The following is a 23,963-nucleotide window of genomic DNA, read 5'->3' as shown; positions in this document are numbered from 1 at the left end:
TGTCAGTGTTGCAGTATTTTGACATATAAGTGGGACACATCTGAAGCCTTATCTTTGCCCTCCATTGCCTAGTGCTAAGAATTGGAGCAGTGACAGAATTCATCTTGCTCAGAAGTCAAGATGTTACAAGAGCCATCTCTAGCAAAAAAAAAAAAAAAAAAAAAAAGAAATGGCAACACCTATAGAAGCCTTACAGCCCTGGGTTGGCAATTGCAGCATCTATACTTTTGACAAGCCTGAGAGGTTTTGTCTGAACTCAGAAATGCAGAGTTTGCGAACTTGCTCTCTGAGGAAATGTCAAGAAGCATTAGACGAAGAGGATACTTTCCTTAGCCTTTGGGATGTTGCCAGTTGTCCCAAATTGCTGTCAACCTTGCCACTGCTTGTATGATTTTTCCATCTGTGTAATAAATTGACAAAATATAACTTTTTGCTTCCGTAAGATATCCGTCCTGGCTTTACTTGATGCTGCTTTTTCTGTGCAGGCTGGAGATCTAAGTGGAACAATGAGCTGAAAAGACTTTAAATTCCAGTTGCACCTGTTCTTTTTGTTTGGTAGGTTTTAGCGACTTTAATGATTCTGAATGGTGCCAGATCAACAGCCTCTGTACCAATGTTCCCTTTCTTTTCAATACAGCGGGTACAGGATCAGTGCTGGCTTTACCTGAGGCTTCCTTACCCGGGTGTATCTCCGCCCAGTGGGACGGAGAGCAGTGTGCTCGCTCGGCTGTGATCCCTGTAACAACCCACGACGCAAGTGAAGACATTGATCATAATCCTTGCTGTGGACTCCGATCCATGATGAGGGGCCTGAGACCAGGCCACTTCTCAGGCAGCTGTTGACGGCCTCGGGGGACTGAGCAGCCCGGCCAGGTCCCTCGGGCGGGCGCTGGGAGCTCCGTGTGCAGTTACCAGCTGCCTGAGGCTGCCAGCTCTCCCAGCAGAGCCGTGGAGCGCCTGCCTGTGGCAGGACCAGTCTGAATGCTTCTGGGCTTTTCTCAAGGAAGCAGAAGAAAATCTTGGCTGGGAGATTTACATGGGAAGGGGGTAACTGCTTACACAGTGAAAAGAGGCTTTGGCTCGTCTGATTTATTTATTCAAACTTTTCTCAGCTCTAGATAACATTACTCCCCATGGGGCATGCAGAATAAAAGCACAGCTCTGGCAGGGTTTCCTACATTGAAGAGGTTCCTCTCTGAAAACTTTATTTCCCTTGGAAGGAGAAACTCCTCCACCTGCTAAATCGCAAACGCAGACCTCTGGTGTGTTTGTAGGTGCGAGCCTTTTGGTTCTGCATCTCTTGGGGTGTCAGAAGCCCATTGAATCCTCTCAGACACGTATCAGCTACTGCCTCAAGTTCCCACCAGAACACTACTTCCTTGGCTGGGGGAGTGGGAGTCCTGTCAGGACCTCTTCTGGTTCCTGGAGGCCTTTTATTTCAAGTCTTTTTTCCTGTGCAGCAGCACAGTACAATTTTTCAAGAACTAAAAGAATGACATGTGCAGACTGACCCTGACAAGTGCTCGAGATCTGAATCTGTTCAGTTCTTTCAAGTGCAAACTCCCCATCTTTCTCTCCTCATGAGCGATGATGTGAGATCATGGCTGATCAAATTCAGCAGCTGAAGTACCAGTGGAATCCTGAACTAATTTGGTGTCCCATCAAATTCTTTGATACAGCTATACAACAGCTTAGTGAGTAGAGGGAAAAAACAACTCTCCTCAGTATATTTGGCCTGCTGATAGTTTTTTTGGCTTTTAGAACAGAAGATCTAACTAAAATAATAATCTTATGAACTGCCTCATTTTTCCTGTTTATTATTGTTACTCAAACACATAGTATGCCTGAAAGTAACGTAGCCAAGAAAGCAGTGTAGAGAGCAAGCAAACACAACGGAGAGCCAGCACAGAGCATCATGATCTAACGCAGGGAAACTCCAGCTGTTGGGTTAATTATTGTTATTTAGTCACATGCCAGAAAACATGCGATTAATTGCAGCACGAAAATGCACTGCCCTTTGTCGAATCTAAAAGAAGTTTGCCTGCCAGGAAGACAGACAAAATCTGTGAAGCTGATAAACTGAAGTAGAAGCAGGAAAGAGCAGGATAAAAGCTAACAGTGGTCCTGCAGCAGGTGAGGCTTCCCATTGCATCCAGCCCCTAGCAAGGTCCTGTCAGAAAGCAGGGAAAACCATGACACCCAAGCACAGAGGATGTTGCTTTTGTTCTGGCTGAAATCCTGCACCAGTGGCTTGACAGAGCCCTGGGGAAGTGTGGGAACACAGGGAGATAAATTTCTTAAGTACAGGGTTTCTCTGCAGGGCATAGGTGTGTGCCTGGCTAACGTGCAGTGACATGGCCCCCCTCCTGGTGGGACCCTTGCCTTCAGGTGTGATGGTGTCTGTGGTGTCGAGCCGCCATCCGCTCTGCACTCCTCTTCAGCCAGAGCTCTGGGTCTCAACTGCTCCAGGGTATGTAGCGTGCAGGATCCTGAAAGGGCAGCTGACTCAGACAAATAATGGTTTAGGTGAGGCACTGTTAGGCTTGGCAGGGGCTGTACTGGTTAAAAGCAGGATTTCTGCTGGCAGACTGGTAGGATTTCTGCTGGTGCTCCACATGGTGTACGACTGCCAAGGTCAATACTGTGTATGCACATTTGTCTCGCCACTGTCACGCTGTACCTCTGCGGGTACATCTGTGTCCCTAGGCAAGTATTTAGTGAGCTCTCCTGTAACAAGGACACACAGAGAATAGCTGGTAAACGTTTTATACCGTGCAGTACAGCCAAGGATGTTTGTTCCTGAGAGATTGTCCTGGGACATCCATCTAGAGGGGATGTACAAAAGAAAAATAAGTATACAGTAGAAGTGCCACTTACAAAGATGTGATACCAGAAACAGTGTTTTTCTTGTTCAACATCACAGACCTTTCTATTCTCAGCATCACAGCATGAAGCATTTCCTAAAGTGTGGGTTTTTTCCCTCCTTAACAAGTGATGTGTGAGCGGCTATAGTGTGAAGACATGTCCCTCATGTTGGGCTTCCTGACACAACTGGTATATGCCTGTACATAACCAAGCAGAGGGCATGTCTTCTCTTTTCTGATTCTCTCTTCCTCTTCCTCTTCCTCTGCCTTCCTTACCCTTGCCTCCCCTGCCACCCCTGCTGCCCGCACACAAGCCTTTGGGGCTGACAGTGGCTCTGTGAGCATTTCCATGCACAAAGTCTCCTGTGGTGACAGTTTTTAGGACTGTTCTGTGCAAAATACACATAGAAGTGCAGTAATCTGTGCAAACACCTTTTTTTTCTCTACTGTGTATTTCCACCTTTCAGTGAGAGAAGGAGCTATATGAGAAACCTAATTCTTTATCTCAACTTACATCAGTTTTAGCCTGTTGTAGTGAGGTGGCCTTCTACAGTTACTCCCAATTTACACCAGTGCATGTGAGAGGGCAATCAAAGTATCTCTCTTTTGGACTTATGGAAGGAATGACCTTGCTGGGGAATTCCTGAGGCCAAAAATGTTGTTTCAATAGGGAAGGCCTCATTTACACCTGTATGTGCTGGAAGAATCTAATGTACAAGTAAAGGTAAAATCATTATTTGACTATCTCTCCATGAGGTGCATGTCTCTCTCAGTTCAGAAATAGTTTTGAAAGCTAGAGAAAACAGTGCGTGATACTCTGTTAGAATGAGAAAAGAAAAAGGGTCTTAACCTCAATTCACAAACCCACAGACCTTCAGCTTACAGAACCAGGACAGAAAGTTCTTTCATTTGCCGTTTGACTGCTTGGAAGAAAACACTTGCTCTTCTACCTGAAACTCTTGGAAGAACAAAGGGGATGGAAAATACATGGTCTCTGCAGGGCAATCATAGTTTCTCTTTCAAATTATTTTGTTTGCGTGATAGGCGCTGGGGCCAAGTTCATTGTGGTTCAGTTGTGTTACACAGAGGGTGGATCTGGCTACTTCTGTTGGAAGAGGAACAGTGTAAAACTAATTTCTCCAAGTTTGCTGGTTTTTGGCCCTGTTTTCAGAAACAGTGTCTTTCATGATTTCAACAGATGATGATAAAGGTTTGAAGCCAAAGTGTCATGAAGGCTACAAGTGGGGTCAGTTTCCATCCCCTGTGGTAATTGAGCCTATTTACTGTCTGTTCCAAAGTACTGAAAGATTAAATTTGGGAGAAATCAATATATGACTTCTAGAGTGTGTGTGAATTGAAATAGCTGTGAGCATCTCTTTTCCCGCTTATATGCTCTCGAGTTTGACACAGAAGACCTATGTAATTTGTTATAATGATTGTGAGATCCAAACACCAAATATTGCAAATTGGCAAATATGCAAATGAACATGATAAAGTAACATATTTATTGATGATATATGCTGAGTGAAATAATTACTTTCAATTGCACAGTGCAAAATATTCTTGAGCAATATCCAGGAGTACAACCTATAGCGTTGATAAAAATATATCACTGGGGTTTATTTCTTTAGCGACAGTTGTAATGCAAAAAGCAGACGCGGTGCTAGGGCAGGTGTGTGGGGAGTGGTGTCCTCCTGGCACAGAGGAATCTCTGGGGATGCACACTACTGCTGGCCGTCAGGCTGCGCTGTGCCCAGGAGGAATTGTGTGGGTAGGTTGCTATGGGCAGCATACCAGTTTCGAGGCATGGGCTCCACTGTGTGCATCTGAGCAGGAGCCAACAGTATGCACATGGAAGTATGGTATTTTAAAAAAAAAAAAAAAAGTCAGAGAGATCTGAGCTGTATTCAGTCTGTCCACCATGGCAACTTTGGAAGTAACAAGTAACTTGTCATTGTCAGTGATTAGGATGCTTCTCCAGATAACTGGAGACCTGCTTTCCATGTCTCAGACTGAAAGCACTTTCTTTAACTCACACTGTAAGGGAAGTGGGGAAGAAGTAAGGAGATGCTTTCGACTATCCAGCTGAAACTAAAATATTCTACAGCAAGGAAAAGTTTTCTCTCTCTGTCCTCTGAATCATATACAGTCACTGAAGAGGAACATTTGGGATACCTAGGTTAAGCACATGCTAAGCATCATCTTCTCCCTGCCATCTGTTTAAGAAGCCAGGGTCTGACATCCTGGGGAGCTGGCAATCTGAATCACTTATCAGTCTTTTCAATTCAGACACTGCAGAGAAAGAGTCTGAATATGGTCCGGTAACTTTGGAAGGGAAATGCCTATGTTGCTTCCTTGTACTCTCATCTCCCTTCCTACCACATCTCTTTCATTCTTCTTTAAATTTGTTCTTTCCTTTTCCCCTCTTCCCTCACACTCCCCATGGTGAGCTGATGATGGTGCAGTTAGCTGGGAAAGACTTTATGTAAAGACATAAGTAAAACCTCCTTCTGGAAGAATATTTTAACTTGGGGAGAACTCTTTCATGATCTCCAAGAATGTTACTGTAGGCTAATTTAGCCGCATTTTCTATGCTTTGCTGTAGCAAAGCCGTATCATAGATAGATAGCCTCAAATTACTTGGCTGTAGCCTTACTGATCTGGATTATGGGCTTGAGTAGACAAAGTACCAGTTGAGATTACAGCACCGCTGTGTGATGTGTCCACATTTGTCTTTGTTGCTCAAAAATAGACTTTTGTATTATGCATTAGCACGTAGCGTTTACCCCAGCCTCAAATGACTTAGAATACGACAGCTGCACACCACTGCATCGTAGTCTTGCTTGAGAGGAAAGGATGGAATTTCCTGCCCTGTCTCAGGCTGTAGATCATCAGTCTTTACCACTCCTGGCAGCTATGAAGAATCCAGCATGACCCTCAGAATTCATATAAACACAATGAAGGGGGATCAAATTACCTCAATCAAAGGTGAGGTCATTGTTTCAGCAAGTCTCTCTCCACGGCCGATTCTCTCTTTCATCTATCATCACTCTCCTTTGAGAGATGCTTCTGAGCCATATCACATTTTGAAATCTGATCATCAGCCTGTAGAATGCCGCAAGAGGTTTGTTTTGTGCTGCTGAAGTTCAGTCCAACACGCTAAGTGACTCAGCTCAGGCAGAATAGTTGGCAATGGGACTGCGGTTTATACTGGTTTCTGCCATCTTTAGTGGGAGGCCTACCAAAGGCTGAGTTGTTCTTTCTTTGTCTTCACCACCCATAGGAAAAGAATCTGTTTCCTCTCTTTGTAGAACTGAACAACTCCAAGGAATGTTGAACCTTAAACTTTATTTAATAGAGAGGAAGGGCTTCCAGATTTGGATCGTTTGCCTTGGAAGCATGACGGCTTAAGCTGATACTGCAAACCTTTGTGAGAAAATGCAGCGTTTACAATATCTGCATCGCATGATGTAATGTGTTGATCGATCTCTAATGGGGAAACAGCATGAAAAACTGCTATCAGAGGAAATAGCCATTGCTTTACGCTTTGAAAATGAAGATACTATCTTCTTGATAGCAAAGTCTAGGACGAGAGAGCTTTGATTCTAAAAGACCTGAATGCATTCAGACCTTGCACAGCAAACCCTATACAGGTCAGGCAGGGTGACACACTATTTTCCAGGTAAAAACGTGCATGATGATACAATATTTGCTACTTGGGGTTTTAACAGCTCGAAAAACATTCTCGGAGGGTAACAAGATTTTCTGGAAGTGAGCCACTTTCGAATGCTATTGCCAGCGCGTCTGCCTACTCTGGGTAGCATCAGAAACTGTGCTGAAAAATTAAACAAACACAGTTCTTGGCATCTAAACAGATGGAAAAGGACATGTTGACTCCCAAGTCTTTAGCTGAGGAGGTAGCCTGTTTCTCATTGTTACCACCGTACAGTGAGGAATTGCAAAACACCCACATGGATTTTCAGACCTGCTAGCTGCACTTAACCTTTAATCCTGCAAGTACTCAGCCATGAGCATATAATTTTAAACATCTGAGTAGTCCGACTGACTCCAACGGGAATACGCACTGAATGAAGTTAAACATTTGCATAAACATTTGCAGGATCAGGATCTTTCACTACAAACACAATTCTTGCATTATAAACACAAACTCGGCTCAGGCTGAGTACTCAACTCAAGCTTTCAAGGCATTAATAAACCTATATCCTTTACAGATGTATTTTAAATTTCGTGTTAATGTATGATTTCTATGTTAAAAAACATCTTACATTAGGCTAATGAGTAATCTTTCTCATGAGATGAGGAATGATATACTTTCTGACATAACTGCATAGGTTTGAAATAATGTAATCTGAACTGGATCAGCAAGATATTAGCAACGTATTAGCTTTGATACACAGCTAGTGTATCAAAGATGTTCAAGCATCTTGATTGGATTTTTGGCCTTTTAAAGTTTTTAAAACCTCTTTTCTGTGTTTAAGACCTGATCTGAAAATCCTCCTTCCTGTCTTGCAAGGACAAGATTGCTTGCATGAGTAAGGGATTGACTCATTTATTCCTAAAGGTGAGGACTACTTTCCATTTGCGCTGCTGGAGCAATCATTCACCTCTGACTAGGTCATTAAAGTCCAGAAAAGGATGAGCAACTTTTGCTGTTTTTAGTTACAAGAAGATGAACACTAATGCTCTGAATTAGACTCTGATTGTGGTTGTGTCTGGTTTTATACTGAATAAATTTGGTAAAATTCCCTAGCTAAATAGATCAGAATTTGGCCCATCGAATCTAGGTGTCTGCTTACAGATCAAAGGCAAGGTTTTGATAATTCCTTCTGCAAATTTCGCTCCTATTTGTACTCTCACATGCTTGATCTCTCTTTTGTTTAAAGGGCTCTGGTTGATACAGAAGTATTTATATTCTGTGAATCATTCTAGCAATGCTGCTCTTAAAATATGCTAATATTTTCTTTTGAAATGTACTGGAAAAATAATTTTAAAATATCTTACATTTTTCTTGAATTCTTTGCTTTCATTGAAGTCCTTTTTTTTTTTTCAGCTTTGCTTTGCTGACTAAACACATTAGGACTTTTGAGGCAAAGAGGTATGTGCATGCGAATGCGTTGTAATAGAACAGGCAGCTTTTCCTAGAGTTAAAGCGATGTAACATTTTCCATTCTAAACCTCTGTGTTTTCTGTGGCTTCTGAAATATAAATGATTCAGGATGAAATCTGCTGGATTGGGACTTTGTCCAAATGTGAATGTTTTGGAAAGATTTGAGCAAAACTGGTTCAGCCAGTTCAGAATATCAGAGGGGGGGGGAAGAATTTCTCAATCTAAATAGGTTCTTACAGCCTTTTTTGACCATTTCTGTAACATTATCAGCAGAAGGTTGAAAAATGAACTCTGACTTGGAAGTAGCCTTCCTTGAAGTAGACATGTATTTGCTCGTTCGAGAAGAAATTAGTTTTGATTTGACTGAGTTACAAATCTTTGAAAACTGCAATTGAGCATGTGCAGTGGATTATTTCGGTAAGCTTGTGAAGTGTGCAGCTACAGAAGGATTTTCTGTATACGCGTGGCTGGCTAATTTTGCTGGAAAGGGAAAAATCTATCTAAGCACATTGCAAAAATCAGTGAAAATACCTGGGGCTGCAGGGAGACCTTTGAAGACCATCCCAAGATCTTTCAGACTGTGAAAAGGGCAAGAAAAGATTCTGTAGGCTTTGCAAGGTGTTTAAAGAGTAAGTGGCCTGCAGATTTTGTAAGCGTAAATGGGATTATGGCTCCAGAATCGGGCACTTTACACATGGAAGTATATGATGTTTTCTGTGGGGAAGAACGTCATGCACGGCACCCTCTCCCTCAGCAGATCTGCCCAGTGAAGGAATCCCTCAGCAGCAGGGAAGCCACTGCTTCATCTCATGGCTAGCTGATTGTAGAGCTTAAGTGGCAGGAGTTTATCAGGATGTTCACAATCTTGGGCTGCTGAGAGTGCTCTGAAAATCTTGCTAATTAAAATTTAGCTGTTGGGGTGGGGGGTGTCTGTGTGTCTTTTTAGATGCAGGCACAATCAGTGCTTTTGCAGGAACTGCTCTCGCTTGCATCAAACACACTTTGGATAAATCAAAAACTCCCATCTAGAACATCTGCCTGTCTCCTGGCAGCCCATACTCTCCAGTGTACCTCACTTCAACAGATGCCAGTTGTTTCATTCCAAAACTTGTATTTTGCACAAATTGTGTGTCTCTCTCCAACTCCCTCCGAAACCAAGAATTGTAATGCTGAGTTTATTGAAAGAGTCATTTGCTCTGAAGAAAGAGATCTCTTCATTTTACGCTCCCTGAATGAATACTTACTTGGGATTTCTTCCTTTGTCTTTTCATACTCATCCTATCTCTCCATCAGGGCTCTGGCATGGGGGAAGTGTACCGTTATTTGCTGAAATCGTTGCATGCCAGACAACTCTTGCCCCGGCAGTGCCAACACGGACATGAATCACCTCTTGAGAAGACTGTTAGCGGAGTGACCATGCCGGTGAGCAGGTGAGCTTTTGATGCCATTTCTTTTGACTGCCGGATCTTTTCTTGCTCATGCAACAGAATTTCTGCCAGACCCCTGCCACGTGCTGGCATGGCTTGGTGAGCAGTCTTCTACAGAGGTTCTGTAGCCACTGGCACAGCTGGACTGGCAGAGGTCTGACTTCGGTATAAACAGGAGGGGAACAGAAATGTGCGGTAGAGTCAGAATGGATGGCAGTAAAACAGTGTGTTGAAAAACAGAGGTGAGGTGACAGAGAAAACCTTTAAAAACCAGGAATGTTCTGCCTTGAGTGGATACCGTGGCTCTGAAATAGAGGTGCTTTTTAATTGTCAGGGAATGTGTCTCTTCCCTTTTTAGTTTTGCATTCTCATTTCTTAATGTCTCACAGTGGGATAAGATAGCAGCAAATGCTGAACAACAGGAAACCCAGTGGCACGGAAAAAGAGCAGCGCGAGTTGTGCACACACAAGTCAGTGAACCACAGTGAGAGCCAGCAGCAGCGTAGCGTCTGCCCTGAGGTGTTTAAGGGTGGAAATGGGTAAGCAGATAGAGAAGTAATTTTACCAGGCAATGACCCCATATCAACAGACCAGCCTTGGAGAGTGGAGCCCCACTTGGGTCAACCTCCTGGGAAGATCCCCCAGAGGTCCCTTTAGCCTTGCATAGGGGTGACCACGCTTCCAGAGTGGGCACTGCTGTCTGAGCGAAGTGCAACAGGAGCAGGTGCATGACCTCAGTGGGACGGCGGGGTTGTCAGGACCTTGAAGTCTCCCACAAGGCCACGGAAGAATGTCTTGAACGATGTGAGAAAGGTGGAGACTTATCAGATGAGATGCAGATACCTGTCACACAGAGGAGACTGGACATCATCCAACATGTCTATGCTTTCTCACCTTTGAGGTTTAATGAAGACCAGCCTCACTACATGCCTCAAGAGACTTCAAGGATGACACCTTAGTAAGGCATGTTCTCCGTTCCCTGCTGTTCGGTGGGAACACCAGGGAGGGAGACACAGACACGACTTGTGGCATCCAGCCTGGAGTTTCTGTGGACTTGGGAGTGAGTGACCAACACACCCGTGGCGTACTACGGCACTCGGAGACCGCACTGAACGGGCGCACAGCCGCTAGCAAACCCTGCGAGCGGGGGTCACGCCTCAGGTCAGAGGTCCCGCTCCCGGCGCTGCCCATGCCCCAGCTCCGCGGGGAACCCGCGGACCGCTCCACGGAGCGCCGCCACAGACACTTCGCCTCTTTCGGCCCCGGGCAGGCGGAGGCGGGAAGCGGCGGGCCGGCGCCCGGAGCGCATCGCGCCCGCGAGGCAGCCCCCTGAGCGGCTCCGAAGCCCCGCCGGACCGGGCACCCGCCGGTTGCTCTCCCCGCCCGCCCGGGGAAGGCGCAGCCGCGGGGGCGGCCCCGCCGCCTCAAGACAGGGAAGCGGTTGCCCCCCGCCGCCCAGCCGTTGGCCTCGAGGCGCAGCGCGCTGCTCCCCCCTCACGGGGCGGCGGCAGCGCGCGCCCCTCAGGCAGCCGCTGGGGAGCCCGGCGGCCGCCGGCAGGGAGGGGACCGGAGGGGCCGGCCGCGAGAGGGGCGGGCAGGGCCGGGCCGGTGCGTGCCCGGGCCGGTGCGCGCCCGGCCGCCGCGGGGGTCGCGCAGCCCCCCGGCCCGCGAGGGTCGGGGGCGGCGGCCCGGCGTGCTGCAACCATGGCGACGCCGGTAGTCCCACCCCGCCCCGCCCCCGGCGGGGCCGGTCGGCGCGGGATTGGTCGGGGGGCGGGCGTTCGCCCTCTGCCCCCTGACCCTGCGCGGCGGCGGCGGCAGGAGCGGAGGCGGCGGCTGCTGCTGGCCGTTTCCTGGTGGCCTGGCGGCGGCGCGGGAGGGAGGGAAGGAGGATGCGGCGCAGGTCTCGGCTGCTGCTCTGCTTCGCCTTCCTGTGGGTGCTGGGCATCGCCTACTACATGTACTCGGGCGGCAGCGCCGCGCTGGCCGGCGGCGGCGGCAGGAAGGTGAGAGCTCAGCCCTGAGCCCTGGGCGGGGAAGGTGTCCCCGCTCCCTGCCCCGGCGGCGGGGCGGCTCGGGCCGGGCTGGGGGCGGCGCTGCCCGTCCCGGGGCGGGGGCGGCGGGGGGGATCTCCTCGCCCCGCGGGGCGGGGGGCGCTCACTTCCAGGCGGGGTGAAACTCCCTCGGGCTTCTCTTTCTCCCCCCCTTCCCCGCCTCGCCCGTCCTTCCTCCCGCCCGCCCTTCCCCAGCCCGTTTCCCGGAGGCAGATGGCTTCTTTGTGGACTTCAGACCGGTTTCAGCCTCGTCACGTCGCTCCCTATCCAACTGCGGCCGGCCACGTCCCGGGCCGGGGGAAGTTGGGGGGGGACGGGGGGGAGAGCTGGGCGGGCGGCGGGGGGGCCCGGGTCTGCGCTCCGGGCGGGGGGAGGCGGGCTGGGCTCCGCTCCCCTCCCGGCAGATAACGTTTGCCCCTTCCTTCCTCCCCCCGCCAGTACCGGAGTCGTTCGGGCTCGTGTTCCCACCTGGAGAATACGCGAGGCTCCGAGCCGCAAATGCATTTTCCCCTTTTCTCCCCTCCCCGTCTCCCCACCCCCCCACCCCCACCCCCCGCATGCAGAGCGATTCCCTTTCTCCTTATCGCTACGCCTAAAAGATACCCTTTTCTGATCGGTTTTGCAATATTTTGGGAAATAGCTGGATTTGTCACATTTCGTGTCAGCAGTGTGGAAGGTCTGTCTCTTCCTTTTTGTTTAACGGCTCAGTTGCTGATGTTCAAGAAGCTGGCTGTTGACAGTCCAGGGGTAATTTTTCATTATTCTGCCCATCAACTTCTTAAGTAAATTTTTCAATGTGTCGTAGTAACCCGTTGATCAGGAAAATAGCTGGAAGTTAGGTACATCGTAGTCCATGTTTGTGTCAATCAAAACAGGTTTGTGTGGCATGATGTGGAAAGTGGCAACTTTATGCACTAACTCTGTTTAGAAAAATCGAGTATGAATAAGTACTTTGTTTTTGGTGGGCTTTTTTCCCCTCAAAGACTAGCAAAGCCAAGAGCTTTTAGAAACTGTTGTTTAAGCCTTATATTTTGGAATAGGAAATGTGAAAAAGCATCTCATAATTGTGTCTTTTTTTCCAAAACAAACAAACAAACCCAAAAATGGGAATAGGGCAAGTGAGCAAAGTGCACCGCAGTTGAGTGGTGTGATTTGCTAATAAACGGCAGTCTCCTGTTAAATGATAAGTAGTGCTTCTTAAGTCGAGCAGTGTAGAAGAAGGGGGAATCCTTTTTATGTTGCTTTGATGCAGGTGGGTTCATCAATGCATGTATTCCCGGTAAAAATCTGCCGATGACTGGTTCTCACGGCAGGTCATGGAAGCAAATCCTTGCATGATTATTTACAACATTACTTACGTGAGCAAGGGTCTAGAGAGTGGGTTGCCGCTCGTTGATAATTGGCACTCTATTCTGATGTGTCCTGTTTTAGTCTCTCCCCATAGCTTAGGACTGTGTCCAACAGCAACTTTTGATGTAATATATTAAGTCTTAAGTTTGTATTGCTAAATACAAGCTCTTAGTCCTTCAAAGTAGATACAGTAGCAAAGATAGATCAAGCATGTGATAAAAAGTAAGGCAGTAGCCTAAAGCCATTCTTGAAGAACTATCAGTGTGTATTTAGAAAGTAAAAGCAATCTTATGCTGCTGCTGATGTATAATGGGGTAAAGAAAAGCTATCTAAGGCAAATATATCTGCAGATAGGGAAATATATTTTTAACTCTTGTGGTGTGTTTCATTTGGAGTTTCCAGACAGATTTGCAACTCTGTTCAATTTATTTTTACTGCTGGGGAAACTGCAGTGTGGGGATAGTGATTTGCCCAAGGTCACCTAGAAGACTAGGTGAGAATAAAACAGAAACCAGTTTTTCTGAGTACGAGGCTGGTACTTAATCTACTAGAACCTGGTGCTGTTTATTATTGATATTAGTAGGAGTTTTTATTACAGTTTTAAGAGATCTATGATCCTGATACTTGTTACAGTAGTATAATTTGTTATCATTCGGCTCAAGACTTAGTAAACCTTACTGATCTGGGTAATGGGGAGAGTTTAATAAAGATAATTTAAAGAAAATGAGACATTCCATAAGCCTGAGCTAAAGCTCAGTGCTAGATTTAAAAATGTGAAAGTTTAAAGCAAGGCCATGGTGAGGAAGAAAGTAGGTACTGTGACCACAAGAAACAAGTGGGGAAAATAACAATTATGTGTGGATTGGTGATTTAGGATTCTGTTTTCTGTCAGTGAAGCGTAAAATTTAATCCTGGGCCTCAGCATAGGTTAGCAAATGTAAGTAGGGGAAGATGTGTGTAATGTAATAGCTTTTGAATCTCAATAAAAGGCTTATTAACTTAGTGTCAGACCCTGGTATAAAGCAAAAACACAAACTGTCTTAAACTTATGAACAGAAACCCTACTGTAGTAAATTTCTTGGTGTGTATGACTTCATGTAGTCCTTGTTAGTTGCCCACTATTTCAATATAATGGAAACAGAGTTGCTTACAGAAGAGCATCACTTTTAATGAATTGAAGTCTCTGCCATGTTCAGTCTATAAAATTACAAAAGCCAGGAGGGGATAGTTCTTCATTTGTGTGAGTAATTTGCATGTTAATTACAGATCTGGTTATACAAACAATGCTTTTTCCATAAGGATGATTTTTTTTTTCCATACACAGACCTAGAGTGTTATTCAGACACACTGGACTTGTTTAGTATAGTGGCCAGTCCTGTGATGTGATGAACACCACCAATTCCCTTTCTCTTCAGTAGAGTTGAAGGTGTTTTCCCTTTGCCAGGGTTGCACCTGAGTAAGAGGAGAGAGTGATTTTTTTTTTTTTTTCTTTGCGGTAGTGTCAGAGTTAATGTAAGCTTCTATTTATTTTGGTTTTCCATTTACAACCTTTCTAATGAGATCTATGAAGCTATTTGGATGTTGCAGTGTGAGGTACAGCCTTGCCTAAGCTTTTAGGCCCTGGCAGCAGTGGTGGAGCCCACAGCCTTATGTGCAGTGCTCTGGCCTGGTATGAGCTGAGCAGGCATGAAAGGGTCTAAAGCACACAAAGTAGAAGCTGTCTCATTGATAAATATGTAACTAATAATAACAAAAAAAGAGAGGAAGATGCAATGCTTCTCATTCTGGACCTAGACATAAAAACTGTAGTAGAAAGAAATGACATCTTCCATGTCTGGAATTTAAGGTGTGACAACCTTCCCCCCCGCAACAAAAAAAAAAAAAAAGTGGAGTCAGAGCTTTTCATTCAAAATATGCTTGGAGGGGGCAGAAATGTCTCCCCCCTGTGAATCTCCACTTCAAATGATTGTAAGCATGAGAACGCCATGAGTTCAGTTCACTCCTTTTCAAGACAGATCACTGGGTTGTAGGTTGGAAAGAGTGAGTCTGATTCACTTGTTTAAAGGTTAGAGAAACAGTTCCCAGAACAGTGGCTGTGACACAGAAGAAAGTAAGTTGCAAGCCCAAGAGTTGTGAGATTGAGAAAAATGTGGGCTACTTTTGTGTTTGCTCAATGTGTTTTATATTAAAAAGCCTTTGGAGCAGAGACTGAAACTTCCCTTCTTTTTGTGGATTAATTTCCTAACCTGTAGCAAAAGTAGTTCATGCTTTGTGTCTCAGGCTTGCACAAAATGGAGCGGCTTCTGTGAGATGGTTAGAAAGCTACTCATAGCCTCCCAAGCCAAAGTCATCATGATGATGTCATCCCCTCCTAAGACTGGTGTGAATTTGAATTTGTGTATTTGTCACACAGGTTTTGAGTTCTTTAACCAGTAAGCTCTTGCACAATAGAGTGACTGGATTAAAAAAAAAAAAAAATCCCCAAAAAAGCCAAACCCTCCAGCTATTTTCTGAAGAACTTACTCTTCTAGGTGTTAAGAAGGTAGCCCCCTGTAATTGAGCCTTTCAGGCAGGACAGAGGAATGTCTGCATCTTGTTGAAAGCATCAAATACTTCATTGCTGCCAAGAGTGAAATTCTCCGAGGCATACCCTGATGGAGACCTGTAAGCAGAAAGGGGATTTACTGTTGAAAGCTAAGGCATCAAGGGAGGCCTGCTAGCTTGAGCCGCAGCTGAGCCAAGGTTTGGAGGTTTGGAGCCTTCTGGGTTTAGGTGCCAGAGTGCTGACAAACTTTTGCTTTTGTTGCCCTGTAAAAAATGTCAGTTGTCTTAAAGTTGGACCTCTGTCCCCTCCCACCCCATCTTTGCTATCTAGAGGAGGCTAAAAGCAATCTTTCAGTAATCAGAAATGGATAACTTTTGGCAGTGCTTCTTAAAATTGGGAATATCTTTCTTTTTCATCAACTCCCCACCCCCCAACCAAACCCCAACAAAACCAAACCCCAAAACCACCTTGAACTAGAAGCTTACTATTCTCTTGGCTCACTAGATTTGCTGGGTGTGATGGAATGAATTGGAGAAATCTAATTTACAGTTAGTTGAGCCACAAGGAGGCAGGCTGCTTCTGTAGAACGGGTTATGGCCCTGTATAGAGTGCTGTTTTTCCTTTCCATATTCTGGTTTTGCTTTTTTTATTTTTATTTTTATTATTTTGGAGCAGGCTTTTGATAGGTGGCTATACCATGGAGCTAACTGAGATAAAATAAATCCAAAGGTAAAAGGTGGTGCTTTGCTTTGAGTACGTGACTGATTAAAGTAACTCGATCACTTCAGGGAAAGCAGGGGAAAAAGAAACAAGCTTTATAAGTTCTTGTTCTACAATGATAAAACTTTAGAATAACTCCTTTCAGCATACGCAAAGCTTTCTTTTCCTCTTTCTTTTCTCCTTTTTTTGGACCCCTTGAACTATTTCAGTTACTGTTAAGTGAGGCTCTTATTGCCATTACACATAATGACATACATAGGAGGAGAGCAAAAGCGCTACATATACTACAGTTTTAGTGTACCTAACCTTCTTTTTGAAGGTTTAAGTAGGAGGAAAAAGGAAATGTCTTTTAACTTCAGGTGCATTAACTTGTGTTTGTCAGGGAATGAAACTGGAGAGTGTAACTTCTTTTGACTGTTTCTCTCGGGGTGTGCGAAAGCAGTACAGCTTCTTTTTGGAAGGGGGTTAAAAGTAACCTCCCCAATTCTGTTGTCTTTCATCTGAAGAAGGCATTGCCTGTTTTAATTGCTAAATACTAAGTTTAGTTTGCATCACTTTAAAATGTAACTTCAGTCCCTTGTATGATGTGACATTGGATGTGATTTCTGATATCTTGTTCTTTAGACAAGTTAAGATATCAGAGGTTTAAAAAATCAAATTATCATGTGTCCTTTCTGTGGCTTTCACTTTCTAGAAGGTGCAAGGAGATAGAAAAGAATGTTCCTCTGTATAACAGGTAACAGTTTCTACTAATAGATGTTTTATTCTATGCAATTCTGTAATAAATGGGTAAGAAACTAAATGCACAGGCACTTCAATAATAAAGTTGTCCTCCTCTCACTAGAATCTAAAAATGAGTCTCTGAAGTTTGTCGTACATGTATGTTGTCTTAATCTAAGACATATCACTTGACAAAATTACCGTCTTGGCAATTCAGTCACTTGTTTTTGTGGATTACTTCATGAAATATAACTTTGAGTGCAATGAAAAGATAGTCAAACGCAAATTTTGTGCAGTCTAGGTGTGTGGTCATATTGGGCTCTTCCCTTTTTCTCCCCTGCTGTTTGAAATGCTTCAGTGGAGGGTTTTCCTGTTGGTATAGAGGGATAGTGAGAAATTAATTCTTAGCCAGAAGACTGTTGTATTGTCCCCTGCAACTGCCAGATTAGAAACTGATGACTCTGATTTTGGTACTGATGTTATCGCACTTGGATTACTGATAGCTATTTTGTTTCATAAAGGGAGAAGTAGAGCAAGGCTGTAGTGATGGTTAGAAGGGGTTGGGGAAACAAGAACGACTTCTTCAGCAGTTTCATATGAAACAGGGTAGTTAACCAGCTTTTCCCCTAGTTTTTCCCTTTCATGTGGATATTGTAGTAGTTTGCTGTGCTTTTCAGTGTTACTCTGTTGCTGCTGTGGTTTGCTGCTTACTGTGATCTCTGTGTACAAAGTTTGTAAGTTGTAGTGGTGTCCTTTGACAAATACTCTTTAAAAATTAAGTAGTGTACTAATGAAGGGTGCCATGTACCCTACCTGTTCTGGCCTGTCAGTCTTGTGTTTTGATTCATATTGCAAATAAATGCCAGTCGTTCTTTCCATGTGTTCTAGATCCTTCCAAAAATACAACATGAAAAGTGATACAGTAGAACTTTGTTCTAAATTAGAAAAGGCACAATATTACTTCATGTGAAGTAAAAGAATATTAATGCTCCATCTCAGTGGTGATTACCAAAATGAGATTGTCATCACTTGGTCTTTAGACCAACCTAGATAGAAAAACAAAATATAAACTATTTAAACCTATGTTAGAGAACTTCATTCTCCATCCTCAAAATTACATTATAATTCCAGGGTTTTTCCTTAGAAATCCGGATTATATTTTCCTCTTTTGTCTGTTGTTTTGGTCCTTTTCTCTTTGGTTTACAATGTTATGTGGTATGCAAGTGGTTGTGTATAACTGATACTGTTTTGTCAAGATGGTCATAGGTCAGATCAGAGATGTGGTATTGTCTGCTAGAAAGCTGTTCACAATGATACTCAAGTACAGAACAGAAGAGACACCTTTATCTATAATGGGTATCATGAGAGAGTAATCCTTGTTGCATGCCTAGAAACTGTTTAAAAATAATAATTCCAGCTTACACCCTAGCAAAAAATTTTTTTGGTAACTACATAAACTTGTAACTAATTTAATATACAGTACCTTTGGTTAAGTCTGCTTGAAAAGAAAACATTAGGACACAGTTGATCCTGTGCAATCTGGGTGATGAATATAAGCTGCTCAAATAAATTCAATGCAATTTATAAACTTGTATTTTTGTTTGAGTTTATTTGGTCCACTTAAATCTTTTCTTAAATAACCTACTCTTGACAACAGTTTATCTATAATGGTACAAATCAATGTATAGCCAGGAGTTGTACAGTCTTTCAACTCCTTGTTTATTTATAACTTGTTACCAAAAGTGATTTGTATTAGGACTTAGTGGAGAAGCTGTATATTGCCAATATATTGGCAGTGCCACATGTTGGATATACATTTGAATTCTAACAATGAATCTGCAGGAAGCAGTGAGAGATTTGCCTTTTTTTTTTTTCTTTCAGGAGTACGGGGCTGAATGCCATTGCCCAAATATATCAGGATAGTGTGGAAACAGAATATCAGTGTGGGTGTTCCAGAAGGAAACACTAAGCAGGTTGTTTTATTACAGTTACGTGGTGCAAAATGGTGGTATCTTAAGCTATATATCTTTTGAAACCTGGGTGCATTCTTTCATGCTGGTTTTTTTGATATGAATAGGTGCTCATCTTCTCTTTGCCTTTTCCCTTTTCTGTAAGCTTTCAAGGAATAAGGGATGGATTGAGGAGGGAAGATTGAAAAAAGTTAAATGTCCACATCAAAATGATCATTTTAAGTCTTTGGGAGTTTAAAGGCATAGCATAAGATAGCCTAGATAACACTAGGATCTGTAAGGTTCTTTCAGAGAAAGCTTCATATGGTAGACCTCTCCTGCTACATGGAAGTGAAGAGTTTGAAATGTGTAGGTGTGTTTCTTTCTTTCTATTATTTGGAGAATGAATTATTTTTATGAAACCTGTATGTTACTGATGCATGCTGAGTACATGCTTACCTGTTGTTCTCTAAGTGTTCATTTGCCAAGGAATCCTAGCATGAATGAAGCAGTCCTGGACTATTTATTGTGTCCTGTGGCAGTTGTTAGTGATCAAGAAAGGGGAAAAAATCAGCATGTGTTTTCTTTCTATAAACCGTGACTGATACATCCCCTGTTGGAATATAGTGTATTTTAAAATTCTGTTGTAGCTTTAATGTAGGCTTTTTTTGGGGCGAGGGTGTGTGTATCAACTTGCATGTTAAAGTTGTTTTTCTTCTGATAAAACTAACTTATTCATATGTTAGCCTGCCAATGTACAAATTTGTGCAAATTACTATCAACACTTCTATTTTTCCAGTTGCCTTTTCATCTCTATCTAAATTGTTTGTTTTCCCCACCATCCCTTCTTTATAAACTGGTTTTGTTAATTGCCCAGGGTACCTTTATTGTCATTTCAACAAGTTAAAATATGCTAGTTCAAATAGCTCCACCACCTGACAGAGCACGTCTGTGTAAACGGACTATTCAGGCAGATGTTAGTTTTGAGCTCTGCTTATGAAATTCAAATGGGAAAGGAATGAGATACTAAAAGAACAGAAAGTCTGAATTTTAGAGCATTCCATATATCCCCCAAAACTGCTATGTGGTGCACATCAAAGGCAATAATTTGGATTTGTCGTCTTTATGACCATGGTCTCTTACAGAAAAAAGGGCCTATTGAAATGTTGCAGGTTCAGTTGTTAAATAACTTTTCTGAAGTTGTAAAATTGCCATAAAACCCAGGCGCTTTTGTAAGGAAAGCAAAGAATAACTAGAGATTCTGCTGAACTTCAGCATTAACAAAGTGCAGTAGACTGTCTATACTGAGTAACAGATCTGCTTGAAACAAAAAGGCTTTAGCCAAGGAAAGATTATACAATGAATTGGCACTGAGCTAATGCTATTGTGTACAAATCCTCAAAGAGCTGTGACTTGATGAGGAGAAAATGTTTTCTCCTTGTATGAAGTTCCAAATGTTTAGCCACCCTGGAAATAATCAGCACAGCTGAAACTAGTTTTGGTTACTAAAATACATTTGCTCTAGCTGGCCTGTCAGTTTAAGGATGGTCAATAAATGTATGAGTGTATATATGGATATATGCTTTAGTGAGATGAAACCTTTTTCAATTGCTTGGCTTTTCTTTTTCTTGCATCTTGTAAGTGAAATGGAAAAGTCTGTTCACTTAAGTATACTTAGGTTCTTTTAAGACCTTGGTAAGGAAATGAAAAATTTCCTTCTCATTAATTACTTCATTTGGTAGCAAGCTGCTACGGACTAACAGTGGGCTAGCCTATATACTTAAAGGTCATCGTTCAACTGTTGGGAAACATCCCTATCACAAAACCATTGCTGTGGTAGGCAGACCTACCAAAAATGTGGGGACGATTGAATTACAGGATATGCCTGCGTGAGCGTTTCAGAAAATCAGGGTGGTTTATGTTGTCCAGACAGTGTAATAAATTCTTGTGGGTGCTGGCATGTCTCCTGCTACAGTGCAATGTGTCAGTCCTCCTCATTACCATACAAGACAATCCATTAACAGCAACCTTGCTCATTTTCTCCAGCATTATCTATTTGGAGCAAGTAAGGGGTGTTCTTTAGTCCTCTGACTTGCGCTCTTGCAACACGATGTGGATTTGGGATTTTACCCTGTTGCTCGGCCAACAGCCATTGACATGGAGATGTGCTATGTCATTTAGTCTCAACAAATGGAAAACCAGCTGTTCTAGCACGTGGAATAGTTATTACCCATGTGCACTATGTTAGTGAATACTTTTTTAATTAAGGAAATGTTCCTTTTTGTCCCACTGATGCATCATCTCGTTTTCTTTTGGTGTTCTCTGTAGGTGGACCCCTGTGAGAGTTGGAGCTTGGCTCTGTTACTTGGTGAATTTTTAAGAACTTTTCTTAATACCTCTTAAACTGATAAATGTCTGTCAGAAACAATCCCACAAACAAGAAATGTGTACTTTATGTTAATAAGCGTGTCATAAGAACTTGCAGATGTTGGTAGTTAAATAAAAAGGCATTTGGAGTCTGAAAGAAGTATTTCATCTAAAAGTAGTGGGCAGTGGCCTAACAAGCAGCAGCACTTGTTTCCATCCTTAGGTTTCATATTTAAAGTTAATGTACAAAAAGTGCAGGGGGAGGGATTTGGCTTCTTTGTACAGCAAAAAGTGTGCCTGAAAATTTTTTGAGGAAACTTTTATAGAAACATATGTGCAAATATTGTTTGGCCTGGTAGATTCTTAGTGGGAAGACTGAACTGAGTGGAAGATTGTTGATACCACCACTGAGGTATCACAAGAGTTAGAAATACGTTACGAGAAAACTGGTACTGATCAGAGGAGAAAAAAGTTTGGAAGTTGTCCGCAGCGACTGTCAGGTTTGTGAAAGACATGGTAAGGATGCAGTATGTCTCATTAAGGTGCATTTGTTAGTTATTTTCAATACTTCTGAACACTCTCTAGCAAACATAAGCATGAGATTGATCTTGATGTTCACTTTAGCCTAGGACCTAAAGCACCTGGCTTTATACACAGCAAAAGCTATTTGCTTAAAAATCCATTTCAGTTATCTACTGAGATAACCAATGTGGATCATAGTGGTGTTCTAGGAAAAATACTATCTGTATCCTGGGAACAATAGCTAGAAAATCAAGATGATAAAATCAGTCTGCAGTCATTTAATGTTCTCTCTCATGTGTGCTTGCAATCCCAAAAGCCAGAAATTGAGTCAAAGACTGGTTTTATACACATGGATGGTCCTGGAGTGTGATTTTTTTTTTTTTTTTAATTTGTCATTGTTATTCCCTAATGGTTGCAAATGTTCCAAATTTGTCCATGATTGGGTCTTTAGTGATATGTCAAAGTAGCTTTTGTTGTTTTTTTGTTTTGTTTTTTAAGTTAAGCATGTAGAAAATATTTTTGACAATTTCAAGTATTACATTTGCAGGGTTGTCTGTGTAGAAGTAATCCTTTTCTTGACAAACTTGGCTGTTGTAAACACTGTCTGACAGTATTGGAAAGTCTGGTGAAAAGCTTCTGACTGTTGTTTGCATTATAGCACTGTCTAGAGTCCCAGTTCTATTTTGCATAAGATTGAATGGTCTTAAGTTATTTCTACACCATGAATTTAGAAAGGGAGTTCTTCCTAGTGGGGTTTAGGTATCTGTGTGTGGATGTTAGCTGTGGTCTTACAGTAGAATTTCTCATGTGGTCATCTCTTGGTGTGGCCTTTCACTCAAAACCAAACCTTTTTGTCTATGTGTCTTAACAAACTATATTAGAGAGCTGCCTTTTATGGATTAAAACTCAGTAATTGAATGAATTTTAAGAAATTATAGTGTCCCAATTTACATGTCACACAGAAAAGATAGCTCAAGCTTTTCAGTCTTCAGCGTTGAAGTGTGATGGGACCTCATGCTGCTAAACTTTCAGGAGAACTGTGTTAGAATGTATTGTGGGTCTGGATCTGATGTGGTAGTCAAGCTATGCAGTGAACCCCATCTAGTGTCTAATCTTAGTGTGCCTGATGTTGACCGCTTCTGAAACCACCAGTTCACGCATGTTCGGTTTTGTTCAGAGTTGTGATATTCTAATGTTTATTTCCAAGAGCAGCTACAGCTCAGATGCAGGCAACAGTTTGGAAATATCATGGTGTTTGTTCAGATTAACTTTGATTGTGGATGTCATCTCATGATGTTGTTATCCTAGTTACTGAGAAAAGTTTCCAGTGATGGATCTGGATAAGTATGCAAGAAAATTGGTGTAAAACTTTCTTCTACTCGCTGAATGTTATATATCTTGTAATGATTTTTCTTTTTTTTTTTAAATTTAAAGAAAGATCCTTGGTGTTCTAAGAGGTGTGTTTAAAAAAGGCAGTTTAAGGATGTTGTTTGAGTCCTGGAGTATAGGAGTAGTTTGGATATTACTTCCTTTCAATACTTTATGACGCCTGAGCTGATTGCTTTTCAATTGCAAATTGCTTTCAAGATTATTTTTCTTTTTTTTTTTTAAGGGAACTGCTGTGCAAGTGATTTGGTAAAGTCTTGTGAAGACTTCTAAAACTACGTAAGGAAACACTGGTTTCAGTGTACCCAGTTTGTGACGAAAGCCAGTTCACAATGATGAATAAGCAAGGTGTTGGATGTTAGTGGGTGTATGAACTTGGTGGTCTTCCAAGATGATGTTTTCTTTTTTAAAAGACACGACTAGTAGAACTTGAGGAAAAACCCTGTGCTTAAGATGGCAATTTCTGTTAGAATAATCCATAGAAGTACTGAAATTATGGTACTTACTCAAGACTTGAAGCACTTGTTTATGTATGCAAAACAGCTAATAAGTGTCTGCAGTTTGCTTCAATTATTAATACTTTTCTGTTTGAGTGTTGTATACAATCTTATTCTGAGTTTACCTAATTCCCCTTAGTTATATGACTGTGTCACCTTCCTTTTGTACTGTCATAACACTTTGTCAGAACATCATAGCAGACAGTGGATTTTTTTAAAAGCATAATTTCTTAGATAAGCCAGGATTTTAGGTAGAGATTTTATTTTATTATACAAATGAGGATAGATGTAAAACTGGTTTTGGCAAAGTGTATTTCTGATTTTTTTTTTTAAACTAAAGACAGTGGCCTTTATATAGATACTTATACTTTGTTTGCTGCTTTTATACAATATTTGAACAAATCTGACTTTCTTCTTTTTGCCTAGAAGTGTGA

General features: G+C 42.7%; 1 protein-coding gene across 1 annotated transcript in view; it reads left to right on the top strand.

Annotated features, from left to right (window-relative positions):
- Positions 1–11,311: 11,311 nt before the first annotated feature.
- GALNT2 (polypeptide N-acetylgalactosaminyltransferase 2) overlaps positions 11,312–23,963 on the top strand; it is a gene marked incomplete at both ends in the record, with an annotated part of 103,266 nt that continues 90,614 nt past the window's right edge. Inside the window, one exon of the mRNA XM_081997650.1 lies at positions 11,312–11,425. Within this exon, the coding sequence (XP_081853776.1) occupies positions 11,312–11,425 (114 nt within the window). The remainder of the gene's footprint in view (positions 11,426–23,963) is intronic.

This window comes from Phaethon aethereus (assembly GCF_964289735.1).
Source record: "Phaethon aethereus genome assembly, chromosome: 3".
Lineage (NCBI taxonomy): Eukaryota > Metazoa > Chordata > Aves > Phaethontiformes > Phaethontidae > Phaethon > Phaethon aethereus.
Note: the sequence above shows the minus strand (reverse complement) of the source record. Positions and strands in the feature narration are given on the sequence as shown.